The sequence below is a fragment of the Molothrus aeneus genome, chromosome 7, assembly GCF_037042795.1.
Source record: "Molothrus aeneus isolate 106 chromosome 7, BPBGC_Maene_1.0, whole genome shotgun sequence".
Classification (NCBI taxonomy): domain Eukaryota; kingdom Metazoa; phylum Chordata; class Aves; order Passeriformes; family Icteridae; genus Molothrus; species Molothrus aeneus.
This window is the reverse complement of record NC_089652.1, coordinates 29,661,299-29,681,502: the sequence shown is the minus strand read 5'-3', so window position 1 is coordinate 29,681,502 and position 20,204 is coordinate 29,661,299. Positions and strand designations below refer to the sequence as shown.

The window sequence follows — 20,204 nt, the reverse complement described above, 5'->3', positions numbered from 1 at the left end:
CGGGTGGGAGAATTCCTGGGACAGCAGCGAGAGCGGCTGCCAGCCCCCGGCAGAGGGGCGAGCAGGGCATTTGATAGGCGAGGGGGTGCTTTGGATGTTCCAGGGGGAGAGGAGGGTTAAGGGCGCAGGTGTGAAGCTGTGTCTGGGGGGGCCGAGGAGGCGGCCCGGGGCGGAGCTACCTCGAGAGGCGGCAGAGGAGACAAGAAAGGCTCGTGATTGCCGGGAAAAGGCGCGTCCTGGTGCGCGGGGAATCGAAAGCGAAAACGCGACGGGAGAGGAGCGGCCGGGCAGCCATGGAGGGGCAGCGGCCGTGCTCCTTCCCCCTGCTGGTGCGAGGGGACTGGGGCCCCGCCGAGCCGCCGCCCTCGCTCAGGAAGAAGCTGCTCTGCTACTTCCAGAGCCAGAAGCGCTCGGGCGGCGGCGAGTGCGAGCTGCGGACCGGAGACGACAGCGGGACCATCCTCGTCTGCTTCGCCTGCCCCGAGGGTGAGCGGGGCGGATCGGGGAGAGGGGACCCGGCGAGGGCAGGGGCCGGGATTAGCGTGTGGGCACCCTGCGGGGGTGTTGGGGTCGTAAATCGCAAGTCTAAACTTTCTGCAAGTTAAAAGATAGTTGCATGTAATAATATATGTCTGGTACGTGATGTGCAATATCTGTAGTATATAATATGTCGTATACACTCCCTCCTGTCCAATATAGAATAGACAGTATGTAAAATTGGTGTGATTCTTGCGGATGTCTGATGCAGGTGCAAAAGTTGGAGTCGATCTTTGTGGGTCCCTTCTAACTCAGAATGTGATATTTACTTTATATATATATGCTTAGATTTGGTGCTTAGTACTAGCCTCTGGATTGTGTTTGGCATAAAGGCTGTAAGTGAATAAATATATCCTAGGAGGAATATATACATGCATACTCACCTTGATGCACAGTAGTATTCTCTAAACTGTACTCGGAATAATAAATCTTATATTAACCTAACAATTAGATTAGTTACAGATATATATATAAAATATGTCATCTGTAACATGCACATATTTTTATAAGCTTGCAGCAAGCTGGAAAGGATTTAGCTGCAGTTGAGTTAAATGTATATATAGACATGCACGTATGTGCAGAAACACACAGATACCTATGTACAATTTTTCCTTTTCTTGCCTTAACGTGCTTCCCAGTTGCTGGCTCTCCTGGTAAATTCAGGACATCTAGCCAAAGAGCCATCCATTTCGGCACTGTCAAAGGATTTTCAAGGCCGACTCTCCGGGTCCCACCATGAAACCAGTGACAGAGCCGAGTTTTGCATCTCTGGCAGTTTGTCGCGGGAGTAATGTCCATGTCCTCTGAATGTCCTCTGCTGTCTTCCTTTTTTTTTTTTTTTTTTGAAGGAAGCCGTGTGCATTCTGCGTCAGCATTGAGTTTAAAGCTCTTTCGTTTCGCGGGACGGTATATCTACGGTATATCTGTATATCCTTGTTCCGGCCAAGGCGAGGTTAACTTTTCCCGGAGCCAGGAGGGCACAGCAGCTCCCTGGGGAAATTCGATCTCCCTGAGCCGTGCGGTGGGGCACGGAAAGGGAAGGGAGGGATTTTTTCCGGCTTTTGTCGAGTGCGGGGTCGGGTGAGCAGCGGCCCGTGAATCGTTTATCAGTACTGATGTCGTTCCTGCTCGTTTTTCTTACTTCGTTGCTGTTTGTTTGTAGTTTATTGTTCTCATCTCGTCCTGTAATGCTTAACGTTTTTGTGCCTTCAGTTCTCCTATCCATCCTGCCACGGCGGGGGAAGCTCACTACCTAGCGGTGAGGTCTGGCTCCTTTCAGTGGAAAGGAGCAGAATACCAGAAAATTGCAGAATATCATTCTTAAACTTCGACAGTGTCATAATGGTGGGAAAGTGCCGTGCAATGTAAAGCTGTGTTTCCATTCACATTTTCACTGGGCTTTTTTGGTTTTATTTAGTCAAGCAACGAGTTCTTGAGAGACAGTCGCATCAGTTGCATTTGGAAGGAGAAGGAGAATTGAGGTTGTTTGTCACAGAGCCTGAAACAGCACAAGCTACTAAAGAGGAAACATTTGAAGAAAAATCAGTTCCCACAAAGGTGAATAAAAATTAACCAGAGCTTTGAAATAGTGGTGAGAGTGTCTAATCTGTCACTGATATTTGGCTTTCATTTTATTTTAGGCTTTGGATGCCATGAGCAGCCTTCAAACAAAAGGTAAAATGTTATCCATCACTCTATGTGCTGATTCTTCAGAAAACAAAAATGTTGGTGCTTTTCTCCACACAGGGCTTCCAGTTCTCCAAGTTGTCATCTATTTTGTAGTTATACTAGAGAGGAACCTGGAAATCTTCAGATCCTGCTCTCAATTGCTTCCTTGGGTCAGCCTGGCTTTCAGTTATGGCTTTTTGGTATTTCCTTCATTGGACAGAGTGGATGAAATTACTCCTTCAGCAGTCTAGAAATTAGTAACTAGCATCAGAAGAACTGTTGCTTCTTATTTCTTTAGTTTTCTTCTTGGTGGTAGTGATAGGCCTTCAAAGGCAGCTGTCTTCTGGACATGTTATGGGTCTGATATCAGTGGTTTTTGTACCTCAGTGAGCAGGCAGAGCCAGCCTGTTGGTCATTCACCTCTGCCATCATCTGTCTGCAAAGCTGGTGACATGATTGCCTCTGGCAGACCCTGGACTTTGGGATACTCAGTGGGCACCTCTGATATATTTTCTATTTACAAAATGTTGTTTCATCCCTGTCAGTCCTTTTTGCACACTGTCATGCTGCACTGATGCTGCTCCAGTGCTGTCATGCTGCACTGATGGCAGGGCACAGTGGTCATCAGGAGGCTTTACACCAAGTCATACAAAGCTACCTGTGGTCTGTGGTGCCTGTGGATGTCCTGAGCTATGTTCAGGCTTGTTTTGCCTGCACGGGGCTAAGAAACAGATGTAGAGGCTGCAAGGTCTCTGCCAACCCTTACTGACATCTGAGCAGCTGTGGTCTATTATGTCAGTGGATTTTAGTTTTGTTTAGTCTCTGACCAGAGACATACCAGTGACATTGGTCTGTTTTTGTGCCACCAAAAAAGCTGCCTGCAGCCCTGCAGAATATTGCATCTGGGCTGTTTTGGATCTCAAAGTGTTCAGTGGTACCCTGCAGTATTTGTTTGGTTAACAATCTCTTTTTTTGGGGGAAGAAAAAGAGAGAAAGGGTAAGAAGAATCTGCTTATTCCAAGAAATGTGTACTGACATTTTATGCGGCTTATCTTTCTGCTGCAGATGATACAAAAGCCTCGAAGAAAGCTGAGAGTTTTGTTCCAAACAGTGAACTCCAGGAGGAGGTTGACTCTGCAGAGGCCTCACGTTCAGTGGTATTTGAGAACACACAGAGATGCAATCCAAAGTGCTTACGGATACTGTTGGAGAACATCAGTGGCCTGAATATAGATGTTGACTTTACTGTTGAACTGATACCTGAAAAAAATGTTGCTGTAGTAACCTTTATAAAAAATATTGGTAAGACAGGATGACACTGTTATTAATTTCCATTTATAAGCATGAGTAATAGCTTTCAGAGCTTGATTCCTCTCCCATTAGAGATCCAAACTGTTTGAAAAAAGCACCTGGATTGTGATCTCTCAAGAAAAATGTCTTATATGCAGCCCCATAAAAGTGCCTGTGATCCGAATGTTACACTGAAAAAAGAAAATGGTGGCATCTTTATTAATTGAAATTGGATTAGAATGTTTTGTTGTTTCTGTCTTATTTTGGATTAGATGAAGAAGAATTTAAAGTGCACTGAGTGTGGGGATTATATAAAGTCTCCTTTAGAGAAGACAGTAAACTTATGAGATAGGAACAGAGACACAGTGGTAGTGAGTAGCAGAGAGTAACATGGATTGTGTGCTTTTCCCCTTTTTTTTACAACACAGAATTATTTGGCACCAGAGTCAGTTTTGTTTCAAATACAGGGAGTAGACTCTGCTCATTTCTCTGCCTGAAGTGATAGCCAGGGCTGATAATGACTCAGGAAAACATGGTCAGTTCATACTGCTCTTCTGTTTACAGATACTAAAGAATTTGTCGAGAAATGTTCACAGAACAAGAGAGTCAGAGAATTCAACATGACTGCCCGGCTTCTTGAATCAACACAGAGCATCAAGGCTGAAAACCTACCAGAGAGCATTTCCTCAGACTACCTCACGGTGTACTTTGAGAGCGCACGGAACGGAGGGGGGCCCGTGGCAGATATCCAGCTCTTCCCTGAGGAGAACTCAGCCATCATTACATTCTGTGACCACAAAGGTAACTCTGTCCTTTGCCTGAACGAGGTACTCACAGGCAGATAACCTGCAAGGAAGTTACTGAAAATATGGGCATTAGGAGAAGCCTGGCTTTCTGTTGCTGAAGTCAGTGTACCTGTCCTGTTCCTAGGAAGTGCTCTGGATGTAGAAATACTGCTGTGTGTCTAGGGCTTCAGTATCTATTGGGGGGGTTTGTTACCAGAGATTTATTTTAATATCTGCCTTGTCCATGGGTTTTTCTCACTGGTGTTCTTTCTCCATTTGCAGAGGTTTTTATATGCAATATAAAATTAATGGTACTTACAGGTAGAGGGACAGAGCAGAATCTGTGAATGGCTTTGTGTCAGTGACACAGTTGACTTTCAGAAATGAAAAAAGGTCAAATATCCTCATTTCTAGCTAATTAAGTCAAATGTCTTCATTGTCAGAGAAGAACAGAGCTAAAGAACAATCTTGTTACTATTTCTTCCGTTCCTTGAATCACTGTCCAGTTTTTGTGCCAGTGCAACATCTGGTAAATATCTGTGAGGAGACTCCTGGCTTAGTAAATTTACTTTGACAAAAAGCTTTATCTGCCAGGTGGTTTTCTTCTGACTCTCAGGATTTTCTGAAGAATATTTTGTACATGAAGGTAAAACATAATTTGGATCATTGTAATGGAGTTTTAAGCTCCTGCCAACATTATAATTTCTTTGCTTTGTCCGTTCCAACAAAAATGGCAAAAAAAGTAAAAATGCACTGGCACTAGGAGATTTATTTTAAGTTAAGAGTAAGGAGTATTTCATAGTAGTATGTTGATAAGGCCTTGCTCTGTGGTGGAGTTTCCGTGGGAAATGAGCAGGGTGCAGCTCTGCATGGGAATGCAGGCGTGAGCATATTTACCAAACAAGTTGAAGCCAAGGCTTTTATCTTGTCCCCTACAGAGTAGTTTGGAAATCAGAAAGACATAAAAACAGGTCTTTGAAATGGAAGAAAAGGAAAATCAATGTAATAATTCTAAGAACAGAGACATTTGCCTGATTTAAAGTTAATGATATATGTTTGTTTGTACATATGTGCACTGACTTTCAGATGTAACCACGGTCTTGAAAAAGAAACATTTACTGGACCAGACACTGATTTCTGTGTATCCATATTACCACTCCATGGGAACAGCTCTCTATGGAGAAGAAAGACCAGCTTTCAAGATGCCAGACCCCATTGGGGTGCCACTAGACCCGTATGTATGGCAGTTTTTACAAAGGCATGCCAATCTGACCCAGGACATAAACCAGGAAATGGCAGTTTGCCATTCTGAGCTCAAATGGCCCCAGGCAGACTGTGCAAACCCAGAAGTTATGTTGTGCCCATCACCATCTCTCTGCAAGCAGGAAAAGTCAACGATTAAGTTGCTCAAGACATGGCAGCAAGATGCTTCCACTGAGTTCTCGCGTATCATGGCACGTTACATAGCTATAAAATGTAAAGTCAATTCATCAGGTTGGGAAGATGTGAAAAAAAGGTTGTCAAAAGATGTTGCTCTGATGATAACTGATATTTCTGAGGAGATGGTGGTGATTGCAGGCAACAGAGCAGCAGTGGACAGTGCAGAGAAAGAAGTGAGGGAATGCATGAAGCAAAGTGAAAGGGAAAAACAGAGCATAGAAATTTCTGTGTCAGTGATCCCAGGGAAGTATGCTGTGCTGCACAATGCTGGGTTAGAAGAGAATATTCAGAAGGAATACCCATGCCTAAAGCTCTTTTATGATGACAAAAAAAAGACTGTTCAGTTGTGTGGATTACCTGCAGAAGTATATAAAGTCAAAGCTGAGTTACTGGAAAAGGTATTGAGTATGCCATGTACATCAGTTCCCATTGACCGCCATGTTTTCCACTATCTACAGTGTGTAGATAATAAAAAAACATCAGATATGTTATTCATTAGGGAAAAAATTATTGCTTTTTATGAACTTCAGGATGATACTCTGTTGCTATATGGAGATGCTCACAAAGATCTTCTAGAAGCAGAAAAGCAAATAAAAACAGGTTTAGAATACAAGTGCATCAATGTGGCGGATGGTGAAGTTATGAAAAAGGATCAGTGGAGGGATCTTCTTCTCTCCTTGCTCAAGACATATAATTCTTCCCAGGAAATTGTCATCACTTGGGAGCCTGTTGGAAAAGAAAATACAATGATTATTGCTGGCTTTTCTAAGGCTGTAACAGAGGTTTATCAGAGACTTAATGCTTTTGTAGATAGAAACACAATCATTGAAAAAGTAATCCCAGCTAAATCAGGGGTAATAGTGCAGTTTGTAGAGAATGAGAAGTCTGGCGTTTGTAAAGAATTGAAGAAGAAAGGTGTGACAGTACGTTTTGACACCAAGACACCTTGTATTTCTCTGAGGGGACCCAGAGCAGAAATGCCAGAAGCATTCAACATGTTTCAAAAAACTGTCTCATCCCTTTACTCAAAAGATGTGCCAATTGATAAACCAGGGGCAAAGGAGTTCTTCACTGAGAGAAAAGATTTATGTATTTTAGAAGCAAAGCAGAATTATAGCTGTTTCATTAGGATTAAGGAAGAAGAAGAAGAACAGAAGGGTGGAAAAGCTGGTGAAAAAGTGAAAAGAAAAGTCTACTATGAAAAAAACCTGCCAGGTGGAATTATGGTAGGAGTGTATAGAGGTGACTTGTGTGACTACCCTGTTGATGTTGTGGTGAATGCATCTAATGACAAACTAAAACACATTGATGGGCTGGCTGAAGCACTGTCAAGGGCAGCTGGGCCAGCACTGCAGGAGGAGTGCAATGAGCTGGTGAGGAGGCAGGGGAATTTGCAGCCTGGCTGCGCAGTGATCACGTGCCCCGGGAGACTGCCCTGCAAGAATGTCATCCACGCTGTCGGGCCCAGGTGGAACAGGGAGAGTCCAGAAATGTGTGTGAACCTGTTGAGGAAGACAGTGAAAAAATGTCTACAACTAGCTGATATATACAATCATAATTCCATAGCTCTGCCTGCTATAAGTGGAGGGAATTATGGCTTTCCATCACAGATCTGTGCAGATTCAATTGTGACCGCCATCAGGGAGACCTTGGAAGAAATCACGGAGGACAGAAACTTGAAGGAGATCCATCTTGTGAGTAATTCAGAAGAAATTGTTCAGGTTCTGAGTGAGACAGTAAAAAAAGTATTTTCAGCTAAATCATTCTCCCCAAAATGGCTGAACAAAAGCCAGAAGGAGAATAGAAAAGGGGATCTGAAGATGATTACAACAAATGAAGGACTTTGCATCCGAGTGGAGAAGAAGAATATTCAGGAAGCTGTGGTAAGGCTTTACTTTTCTGACTCCTTTCTAACTTGATGGTAAGATCTTTCAGTTTAAATGAAAAAGGACAGACAGTAGGTTTCACAAGTACTTGCTGCATAAGGAAAAAACAGCTGTGTGCTAGCTAAACAAGGATGCAAGCTTGCAAACCTTGAGTGTAGGTTGAGATCTGTTACTGCAGCCATTTCTAGATGGCAGCTGTGAATTTCAGGATGTTTCAATTCCCAGCTAGATCTTGTTTGTTTTCTAGATCCAAGGTCAACATGTAAAAGAGTTGTCTTTTTTTTTCTTAAAGGGGAAATACTAAAGTACTTTGTAAAAGTAACTGTCTTGGTTGGATATTAGGGGAAATAGGTACCTGTCTGGGCTGCTGTTTTGGGTATTCACTGGCATCTTGTTTCTTTTCCTGTGTGTTGCATTGGTAGGGCTTCTAATCTTGGTGCATATTTTCGTTTGAATTCTAGCTGCAGCTGTTTTCATTGTAATCTTGTTGCAGACGGATGTTGTTGTCAACAGCGTTGGCACAGATCTGCTGTTTGGCGAAGGGGCTCTTTGCAAAGCCGTGCTGGAAAGAGCTGGGCCAGCTCTCAAAGCTGAGTTTGACAGCAAGAAACAAAGTCAGAACTCAGGTCCTGGGAGTGTGGTCTGCACCAGTGGATGTGCTATGGCCTGCAAGTCCATCTTTCATGCCATAATACCCAAGTGGAGTGGAGGACAGACAGAGAAGGTATATTTTAATTATTAACCCCCAATCCACCCCAGCTACATATTTGTTTGGGATCTGGCCTGAAATTTCAGGTTTAAATATAGTTAATTTAGATGACTTGACTCCATTCTCTTCCGTTGGAGTGACCTTAAAGATGTCTTGATGCACTCAGAGCTGCTGATCATACCAGTTTCTTTGGAACTAATCATAAATTATGCCTTTAGAAAAAAAGTACCTTTGCTGTGTTTTACAGGACCTAGAACATGCAATCAATTTCTGCTTGAAGAAAACTGAAGAACTTGGACTGAAATCGATCACTTTCCCAGCTATTGGGACTGGAGGATTTGGATTTCCTAAAATCACTGTTTCTAAGTTAATGTTTGATGTGTTATTCAGGTTCAGTAGTAGTAACACTCTGAAGAATCTCCAGGAAGTCCATTTTCTCTTGAATCCACATGATATTGATAACATTCAGGTAGTTCTTCTCAGGACAAATCTGTCTTTGTAACATACTGCTCTGTTTACACTTTAATAATCTGTTTTACTTATACTGCTTTCTAAGGGAATAATTTGGCACTTTCTTACTGCTGTGGGCCAGAAACAGTGGGATGTCTTTCCAGTGTCTCTGAAATACAAACTCTCAGCAAGCAGAAGCTGCAGACAAAATTGGCCTTGCTGTTGGCACTGTAAAAGCCTTTAGATGCTTCCTTATCTTTTGCCAGAGGAGTTCTAGCAATGCAGAGCTATCTCTTATCACACCGTCCACACTGGGTCTTCTGCTGTTATTAACACTTAAATATGACTATAAAATGTGTGAGGTGTCTCAGCAAGAGGCTACAAGACTGTTAATGTTAATTACAGAAACATTCAGTGTACATACTGTGAAATACTATCTTGAATACTTTTTTTCTCTTCTTAGGCTTTTACCACTGAACTAGCACGTAGGGCACATGAAAGTGGCAATGCCGCAGCAGCACAGCCAAGTAAGTTGTGTAGGGATGGGACAGAATGTAAATGTTATTAAGTGGTTTTATGTGTATCAGGAAACAAAAGAAATATCATCAGGGCACAGGGCATTTTTTGTCCTCCTAATGGACTTGCATTCTTAAATGTCATTTGTAAAATTCTTAGGGAGGAATTTCTTTTGTTGAGGGCATGCTGAACTCTTAGTGAGACCAGTCTTATCAAAACAAAAAGGGTGTTCTGATAGGAGACACAGTAGTTTGTCCTGCTTAAGGGATATAAAAACTTGCAATCACTTGGCCAAACAAGCCATAAATAACATGTATTTCTGTAGCTTTAATCTCCCACAAATATATATTTATATATACAGAGTGGATAATTTCCTTTCCATTTATTAATTGACAACAGTGGGACACAATAACCAAAACATGAATGTACTTCAACAAGGACAGAGGCTTATTTGTAAGGATATAAAACCCTTCCTCTTCAGTTGCTGAGTATCAAAGAGATGAAGTTAAGAGTGGGCAGATAAAATATGAGTTAAGTTAGATAAGTTTAGACTACAAGAAAGGAATAGTTTTGTATCCATGAAGGTAAATATGAAATAACTTACAAAAGGAATGTGATCTGATCTCCATTACTGGCAACACTTAAGCTGGATGCTCCATTTCTTGTAAGAATAAATTCAGGAAACTCTGTTACACAGCTGGTCAGATCAGATAAACCCTGAAGCCATTTTCTGAATTCATATTGCATAAATTTACAGGAATAGAAATGGTTTCACTTCCGTAGCACAAACAGGAAGAATACTGTACCTCTCAGCTTTCAGAAATGGAATAAAAACAGAGACACTCTACATCCGTCAAACTGACCTAGAGTATATTCCTTAAAAGGATAAGGAGTTTCAATCAGTGGAAGAGAATAATACTCCAAACTAAAGGAGAAGTGATTCAATGTATTTTTCTTTCCCTTGCAGGTTTCATTAGGCCTGTTTCTACTAACCTATTGGGAGTTCATGAAATGAAGATTGGTTCCATCACACTGCAAGTAATTAGTGGAGATATTACCAAGGAAGATACAGAGGTTATTGTAAACATAGCAAATTCAACTTTTGATGCCAAAGCAGGTAATATGTTGAATATGTAGTTCCTTAGCAATAAATCTGGGCTAGTTTTTAGAAGGGGGTACAGGAAAGAATTGTCCGCAAGGGAAACTTTTATGAAGCATTTTTCAGATGAGTTATTTTCATAAAGAGTTATGATTAGCCAGGAAATAGATCTTAAACAGGTTTTTTACATGTCCTGAATATTTGATTTCATTTTCAAACAGAAGGCATCTGACCATATTTTTCTTGCTTAAAACCATAAGTATTTAAATGGAATTTTTAGATTAAGTATAATTATAAAAAAATACACTTATCCTAAAACGTTTCACTGGAAGACAAAGCTCTGGTTAAGTAAATTGCCCTATAAGAAGCAGATGGTTTTCACATAGTGAATTATAAGCCTGCAAGGTACCAAATGATACCAGTTCAAAGCCATTGGTGAGTTTGGTGAGGGGCATATGGGTTTGGTGAGTGAAACAATGAAACAGGAGTTTTTAATGACTTCTAACCAGCAGTGAAGGAAACGTTCTCTCTGCAGCCAAAGCTGTGTGTCATGGACAGTACTTAGGGAAACTGTCACAGTTTTGAACTTTGTGGTATCTTGCCATAAAGCAATTTAGGGTATTTGTAGGGTACAAAAGTTGGGTAGAGTTTTGAGTAGAGATAGTTGTGGAGACTTTATGAATGTGTGTGCTTTTCTTATGTGATTTAAGGGGTCTTCAAAGCAATTATGGATGCTGCTGGTTCCCAGGTAGCAAACGAATGTGCTCAATATGGTATGTTAAAGCCTATTATTTTTTTGATAATTCTTTTTTTGTCGTGTTCATTCTCACTGAAAACTTAAAGTTGCTTTATAATTCTCTACTCTGACATAAATGTTTTATCTGATTAATACAGCTTTCATTTTTAGGAACTTTGAAAAGTCCCCTTCTTGTTTTGACATATACCTTGAGAATTTTTCTTTTCGTAGTTGTTTATCAATAACTAAAACATCTCTGTGTTAGACACTTTATTCTCGTACTGGATCCAAAACATGGCCCTGCACTGGCTACTAAGAGGAAAACTCACTCTATTCCAGCTGAAATCGGGACAACCCTGATCACGAGTTCTTCCATTGTCTGCATTCTGCCAGACCAGTAGAGCAGTAGAATTCGAGCTCATTGTGGTTGGTCTCTACAAGCACAGAAAGGGACATTTTAGATGCATAACCTAAATGTGCCTGCTCTGAGTCTGGAAACTGATTTTAAAGATGGAGTTTCCTGGATTTTTTTCCCAGCCTTTGGCTCTGTAGAAACATATGTACAAACACACATTTATCATTAACCTCAAATCAGGTAAATGTCTCTGTTCTTAGAACTATTACACTGATTCTTATTTTCTTGTTCTTTCATTTCAAAGAGCTGTTTTTATGTCTTTCTGATTTCCAAACTACTCTGTAGGGGACAAGATAGAAGCCTTGGCTCCAACTTGTTTGGTAAATATGCTCATGCCTGCATTCCCATGCAGAGCTACACCCTGCTTGTTTCCCAAGGAAACTCCACCACAGAGCAAGGCCTTATCCATACTACTATGAAATACTCCTTTACCCTCAACTTCAAATAAATCTCCTAGTACCAGTGCAGTTTTGCCATTTTTGTTGGAATGGACAAAACATAGAAATTATAATGTTGGCAGGAACCTAAAACAGTTAGGTTTAGAAACCATTACAGTGTTCCAAATTACATTTTAACTTCATGTACAAAATATTCTTCAGAAAATCCTGAGAGTCAGAAGAAAATCACCAGGCAGATAAAACTTTTTGTCAAAGTAAATTTATCAGTCTGATCTCAGTGCTTGCAGAGCATCTTACTGTCATTACCTTTGTGATCTGTGAGGCGGTCTGGATCTCTGTGCTCATCAGTCCATTCATCCTCACAATATGACTCCATTTTGTAAGCAAACATGAGTGCTCTGAGAAATCACAAACATCTTTTTAAAGATTCCATATTGTTCTTAAATCAATTGGTCATAATCTTAATGATTTTATTTTAGCCACTCAGCTCTGCTGCAGTATAAGAATTCAGGCTTTTAAGGAATAAGTGGCATAAGAAAGGTTTTCACATATAAATTAATTTGGCATGCTTTTAAGTAGAAGTGAGATGTATTCAAAGTCATCATAAATTCTTATATTGTACTTAATAGGAAAATACTTTGTAGCAGAGGTCTTAGGAAATTAGAAAACACACATTTACTTGAATTAATTTCTCAAAGAAACTCTGCAGATTATTTGAAAAGAAAACCAGAATCAAGTAAACTCACAATAAAATAGCTCACAGTGGATTTCTTAGCACTTTTTCTACTTCTCTTGTACTACCAATATAGCAGAAAATACTACCAAAAGAGATTGCCACTTTGTAAATATGATGTCTCCTTCTTTATCTTCTCTCTTCCAGCTGGGCAGTGTCAAAATGGCTTTATTACTACACAGGGTGGGAACCTGTTATGCAGTAAAATCATCCATTTGATTGCTGATAACCAGGTGAAGACTCTGGTCTCCAAAGTGCTTCATGAGTGTGAACAAAGGATGTACAAATCTGTTGCCTTCCCAGCTATTGGAACAGGTTTGTGTTTTCTTGGGAAAGCAATGTCTGATGGGGGCAGTACAGAAACAGAGAAACTTCATATGGGTAACAGTAGACTTGCACAAAAACTGTTCACTGATATGTGCCTTTTATTTTTGTTTAGGTCAAGCAGGACTGAATTCAGCCAAGGTAGCTGATGAAATGTTGGATGCTATTGTGGAATTTGCAAGACAAAAATCAGTACAGCATTTACAGACAATTAAGATCGTGATCTTCCAGACAAATATGCTCAGGGACTTTTATGAAAGCATGAAGAAAAGAGAAGATTCAGATTCATCCAAAACAGAATCAGAATCATGGTTATCTATGTTTAAATGTAAGTTATTTTCTGTGTGCATGGGCAAATAAAACTGAAGTTCTTTTATTTACAACTAATAATTGATGTATTTATTCACAGCATTTTTTTGGGGCAAAAAACAATCTTCTGAGAAGAAAAAGTCCATGATTTTGGAGAAGAAAGTTAATTTAGTCACGTTTCAAATTTGTGGAGAAAGCCGAGAAAAGGTGGATGCAACTGAGTCCTGGATAAAGGATTTAATTTTAAAGGAACAGTTTGAAAACACTATTTCAGATGAGGCAATTGAAAATTTTGATGAGACACAATTTGCCGTTTTGGAAGATCTCCAGAGAAGAAAGCAAGTCACCATTGAGATTTTAAATAAGCTTTCTCCCCCTCAAATTAAAATTTCTGGTATTAGCAGGGATGTGTGTTCCGTTTCTCAAAAAGTTCAAGAAATGATCAAAAAAATTAAGTCTACTGAAGAAGAGCAATCCAAGGCAGAACTTCTTTATAACCTGGTAGAATGGAGGTATCTAGGAAGCAATGATAGCTTTGTTCCTTTTGATAAATTGACAAATATGCGGCTGGAGAATGCCAAAATGGCTAAAAAGCCATATCTGGATGTCAGAATTAAAAATAAGAACTACAAGGTGGATCTGAATACTCTAAGGGCTACTGACGACCAAGGAAAAATTAAAATCCTTCAACGTGTGAAAAAGGATGAAGGTAAATAACACTTTTGTTAAATAAAAAAACTTGAATAGTTATTATTGAATGATGATTTCGATAAATGCAAGCTCAGGTATCCCAAAGAAGTAAGGTATTCCTTAGCTTTTTTCCCTTTTTCTTTTTTTTTCCTCAGCCAGGAGTTTTGAGTTTCATAATCAGTGGGAAGTATGAGTGAAATCAGAGCATCAGTTTTAAGTGCAAATATTGTCTGCATATATGTGACTGGTGAGCATAGATTTCATGCTTAAATCTGACAAAGGAAGCGGTGTATGAAGAATACATAAAATTCTTCTGGAGTTTTAAAGCTTGTTTTAGTTAGATATTGGTATGGGGATAATTAGACAAAATGTAAAGGCTTTACAGTGTATTACAGAACCAGTGATTTTTGGAAGAGCAAGAGCGCTTGTTGAATGAAGTATTGCAGAAGGTGCTGTCCTCTTTGTCCTCTCTGTGCCTGTGGTTTGTAAGATGTGCCTATGGAGCTGAGCTAGTTGTGTGTCATGATAATGCAACCTCTCTTTTGCAGATATGCAGTCAATAGAGCTCCCTAAGGAGTGGACAGACATGCAGAATGAACAGGTCAAAGTGGTGGAGCTCAAGCCATCGCATTCTGAATACGCAACAGTTGAGAAGCTGTTTAAGACAACATGCAGTAATTTTAACATAGAGAAGGTGATACCATATGGGGTGGGGAGGGGGGAAAATGTCAATGCTTGGGCAAGAAACAATAAACTTCCTAAATATGTGCTTATAAGGTGTCTGCAACCCAATACGCCCTTTGTATGTCAGTCTCCTCAGCACTGCACAGGGTGAATATAAATCAGAGCAAGTTTCCTAAGAGCTATTCTGCCATTTCTGCCATCTAATGGTGCAAAACCAGTGACCGTCAGTCTTCAGGCTGACTCTTTGTTCAATTAATGTGGTACTCTCTAGCTAATATGGTACTTCCAATTAGGAAATTCTATATTGAAATGGAGGCATGAGCAAATGCATTCAGAATACAAAGAAAAATACAAAGTCCTTGCAGACTGATACAAACCTTTGGACTAATTTACAACTTAAACAGGCTTGGCTGTCAGTTTTAACCAGTGTCAGTATTTGATCCTGCTTATTTAGAAGTCTGCAACACAAAGCACAGAGATTTAATTGCCAGGGAGAAGATGGAATTGATCTGAATCAAGAGAAGAGATAAACAGTAGAAAATACAATCAAATTAGGAGTGAGAATAACGTGTTTAAAACATCACAAGCTTCAATGAGCATGGTCATGAAAACACACAAAGAGAACTAAATATTATGTATTACAGAAAAAGAATCAAGTAATGACATTAGGTCCTTTTCTGTTAAAAATGGAAAGCTGTTACAGAAGTGTCTTTAAAATTATACTTTGTTGGAGACACTGCTTTCCCTTAAGCTATATTCACATTGTTGGCATAGGGAGCCAGCAACATCCATCCTCCCACCAAGTGATTTTTATATAGTCATTTCTTATGGGTTGCTAAGCTACACATTAGAGGAAGCAATTTTGACTTGCAAGCTTAGATCTAGAAGAGAAACTTAACCTAACGCTATTGCTACACTCTGTCCTTTAGTGAGAAAATAATCAGTAAAGATGATTAGGATGTATAGAAGGCATCTTACATCATTGCCTCTAGCAGTGGTACAGCAGCCTGTTTCTAGAAATGACAGTGCAGAGCTACCATGACTGCTGGGTACCTGGTACACATGGCAAGACAAATGTATACCCAAAATTACTGAGCTTGAAACTCTCTTATGAACTGCTTTGGTTTGTGATTTTTCAGGATGCCTACATAGTTCCTCTACCCAAACCTCATGCTACCAGGACATAGTGAAAATTGCTGTAATTCTTTCAGTTTGATTTCATTTTAATGGTTTTCTGCCATGATAAATATTCATCCCTACCCCATTTTTCCCTCATATAAATATAGTTAATTTTGTAATTTTACAGATTGAAAGAATACAAAATCGCATCCTCTGGCAGACATACCAACTAAAAAAAAAATCTATCTGTGAAAAGAACAAAAATCAAAATAATGAGAGGTTTCTATTTCATGGGACAGCTGTATCTTCATTGAGTTTGATTAACTTCTATGGATTTAATCGTGGATATGCTGGAAAGAATGGTGAGTCATTATCCAAATCAGTTAATTTCCTAGGCATGTATGAGAGCTGCAGAGTGTCAGTGTTATAGTGCTCTCAGCACAACATGAAAGCTGAATGAAATTAGAGAACACAATAATAAACAACTCCTGAGATTAATCTGTATGGACAGAGGAATTATTCTGTTCAGTTAATCACTTGTTGCTGGCTGCCACCAGGTAAAGGATATCAAAAAGAGTTTCCGTGCTCTGAAATGAAGCCTGGGCAGCTTCTGGGAATTGTTTTGTATCATTTACCTAGAGAAAGGAACAAGGAACACTATTCAACATCCTTAGCTGGTGTAACAGCTGCTAGCTGGTGGTATCTCCTCTCCTCTTAGACAAAGACAAGTAGCAAAGTAGAGTACAAATCCTTCTCCTGTTGCCTCCACAGATTAGGACAGTGTAAGATCCCACATCTGTACCAATTTTATGCTTACAAAATCTGTGAGATCCATTAGTTAATTCTTAGCCTTTAACAGTTGTTAGAGACAACTTAAATATTTAACATAAAGATATTCTGCAGTAGGTCAAAGCTTGTTCTGTCCACTTCCTCTAGTACAGTCTTGTTATATGTATTATTTGGCAGCAATCAAAGATGAAGGACAGGATCCAAAGAAGTGGAACATGGACTGAATTGAGGTGCTAGTTGATTTTAGTGGCCATGTAGCCTCACTTCAGAAATCCTTAATTTTTTTCTTAATGTTTTCTTCCTTAAGACAGAGTTGTACATGCCTAGGGCTGATTTGATCTTGAGAGAGCTTGGCAGCTTAACTCAGATCTAGTTGATACTTCAGTGTGGTCTGGATCCAAAGACCTTTCTCTGTCTGGATCCTCTGGAGGTACTAACTCTGAGGTTTTCTTCAATAAATGAAACCCAGCATACACAAAATATATGCTGGTTGTGCACAGGTAGGAATGGCAGCCACCACTTCTTTTTAAAACATGATCAGAGGAGATGTAGTTTTGCTTTCCTGCTCTTTGGTAGTGTCAGGAGGTTGGATTTACTCAGGAAGCAAGAGCCCTAGATCCCCATGTCCTCTCTCTGCTTGTGGGTATTAACATCCACCTTTTCATCTCAGCTGTGATTAATGATTGGGAAGGCACACTTGCCTTCTGTCAGGCTGGGTAGCCAAGCAAAAGTATCCAAAGATCAGGGCAGCCAGATAGGAAGGACCTGTTTGGCCTGAACAGCTTTTTACCAATGTCAGAAAAAAGAAATCTGTCTTGAACAAAGACATGTGATTTCTCTGACTTGCTGAGAAGTGTGACTAGAAAACTATAATAACACTTACATCGTCATAAGTCCAAAAGTCTCTGAAGAATTGCAATTTGATGGATTGCAGGCTAAACTATGTTAAACAGAGGAGCCCTTTTCTCCATAGGAAAGAGAAGTCAAAACCTGGGTATTGATACTTATCTGCTATCAATGTGGATTCATATTTGATTCTGATACACAGGATTAGTACTAGAATTTCGTGTTTGAACTCTAACCACATTTATAGATTCTGCAGAGTTAAAAACAAAAAAGGAGTTTTAGAGATTCTGAGGAGAATAAGAACACTAACTGTATTTGAAAATGTTGTTTTTCCTAACAGCTGCAGCCATTGGAGACGGAACCTACTTTGCTGTCAATGCAAGTTACTCTGCTCAGGATATTTATTCCGTTCGACATGTGAATGGCAGAAAACACATGTACTTGGCTCGGGTCCTGACTGGGCAGTACTGTGCTGGGACAGCAGGGCTAAAGGCTCCACCACCAAAGAGCCAAGCAGATCCTACTGACCGCTACAACAGTGTGGTTGATAACGTGTCTAATCCAACAATGTTCGTCATATTTAATGACATTCAGGCATATCCACAATACCTTATTACTTTCAAATAGTAGAATGATCTTAATAGTCTAGAAAATTTTAGTGCCTTTTACATTTAAGAATTTACAGAGCAATTTTTAATTCTTTTTACATCTAGGTTTCTTCTTTATTGATCTATCCATGTGTTGAAATATGTCTTCAAATTATCAACAGAACGACTAACATAAGCAAATATTTTAGAGCATGCTATTTCAGTACTCACATTTCAAGTTCAGTTATGCAGAGATGTTGGCAAGAATGGTGAGAACAACTTTAACTTCTTTCTACACAAGGCAGAAGGGAATGGTAGAGGAGGAAGGTGCTCTGCCTTACCTGTGTCCAGCAGTAAGAGGTGTAGGGTAGGTCAGAGCACCTCTGCGTGTTCCTATTTCCAGTAGTCACCATAAAGCACCTTCTTGTGAGGATTTATTTAAAATGTTCTGTGCTGAGGGAATCTGAAAGATCTTTTCCAACCAAAGCAGTGCTGTGATTCTAATTACCTCGCCCACCAGCAGAGTTTTCAGTCATCCTTAGGTATCCACTCAGCCTTGGTGCTAAAAGTCTGGAAGAAAAAGAATGAACATGCACTTTGCATTTATTATTTCAGCCCCCTTACCTACCTGTCTGTTACCTTAGCATACTTTGCTTATTCCTTAGTATAGATTACTATATTCATACCCATTTATTAGGGGAATTCTCTGTAATCCCCTCCTGTTACTTCCAGGAGTAATTGCTTTGCTACTAACTGCTAAAGTACTTTGCTTCCACAAAGTAATTGCTTTTGCAATTTTCAAGACTGGAAAGAGAGACTTTAAATTTTATTCTTTTCGATTCTGAAGCATTAACCCTTTTGTAGAATCACCAATTTGCAGAGTCATTTTTAAAGCTCTCTAAAAACTGAAAGTAATAGCATCTTTGCAAGTAGTACTTTTAATCATATCCTAACCTTAAAACTGCCAATCTAAAGCCATATATGCAGATTAAGAAAAGTAGTTTTAAAAAGCTACATTGTATTGCTGAGCTGCAAGAGGGACACATTTCACTTAAAAGTGTTGCTTCATATTTGAATTTCTTACAGTGATGCAATAAAGACTTCAAAGACAAAATGGTTTTCTTGTGTTGTCTTAGTGACGACTTGTGCGTACAAATTCCAGGTGAAATTATTCTGCCTTAGTCAAAAAAAGACCTGTACTGCAAATAGCTGCCATGATGTCTAAAAACTTTGTCGTGATGTTCTCATTGCCTGCAAAGAGGAAAAGGGTTTACAGTATCTGAAGTTTGCAATATAAAAAATTTCTGCTTTTCATAGCGTGCTGCCCATGCAGCACTTCAGAAGAATAACTGTCCTGCATAAATTCCCATTTAAAGCAAAACAGAGTGTTACCCACTCCCACTTTAATAGATTTTGTTCCCTGTGAAAAGGTGAGGATTCCTTTAATCTTTCTCTGCTTTTTTGGGTATTCTTCTGTGTCATGGAAACACTGCAGGAGCCAGAGCAACTCGGTTTAGCTAAAAGCACCAGGCATCCACTGGCTTCTCCCACCAAGCAGCTTGGAGAGCCAAGACACACCACTTTCCATTTGTGTGGCCCATCTTGGAAAGCAGCAGAAGCTGCAAGATAAAGCACCTCAAAAACCCAGATAACTTTCATCACTGGTGGTAAATGTTTCTTCAGTCATTTCCATACTAGACACTGGGGGATACTCTGTTGTGCAGTGTTTGTGGACTGAGAAGCTGGGAAAAGCCTGTGTTGTGTGTGATTAATAAAATCCCAGTCACAAAAGGAACTGGGTGTGCTGTTTGACAAATGGCTGGCTATGAACCAGCCCATGCCCAGATGGCTGAGAAGACCAGTGCCATCCTGGCTTGTATCAGCAATAGTGTGGCCATAGGACCAGGCCCGTGACTGTCCCTTGTGCTGGGCACTGATGAAGCATCTTAAGCTCTGTGCTTATTTTTGGGCCCATTAATAAAGGCAATAAAGACAATAAAGTGATTTAGGTGCTGGAGTGTGTCCAGAGAAGGGAACAGAGCTGGGGAGGCTCACCCTGGAGAAAAGGAGGCTCGGGGTGGACCTTATCGCTCTCATAGCGCCCTGACAGGAGGTTTCAGCCAGTGGGGGCAGGTTCTTCTCCCAGGTTACGAGCGACAGGATAAGAAACGGCCTCAAGGATTTAAGTAGAGCA

The 20,204-nt window shown here is 40.1% G+C and overlaps 1 protein-coding gene across 1 annotated transcript; it reads left to right on the top strand.

The window, feature by feature from the left end:
- The first annotated feature begins 278 nt into the window (after window positions 1-278).
- LOC136558936 (protein mono-ADP-ribosyltransferase PARP14-like) lies at window positions 279-19,124 on the top strand. The gene is made up of 17 exons (XM_066553731.1): window positions 279-486; window positions 1,955-2,094; window positions 2,178-2,211; window positions 3,271-3,507; window positions 4,060-4,296; window positions 5,367-7,603; window positions 8,100-8,330; window positions 8,563-8,784; window positions 9,229-9,292; window positions 10,249-10,398; window positions 11,091-11,153; window positions 12,810-12,977; window positions 13,102-13,314; window positions 13,396-14,004; window positions 14,534-14,679; window positions 15,976-16,150; window positions 17,764-19,124. Exons 1-17 carry the CDS (start codon window positions 294-296, stop codon window positions 18,048-18,050), a joined length of 5,406 nt encoding a protein of 1,801 aa, XP_066409828.1. The 5' UTR covers window positions 279-293; the 3' UTR covers window positions 18,051-19,124.
- Window positions 19,125-20,204: the final 1,080 nt, after the last annotated feature.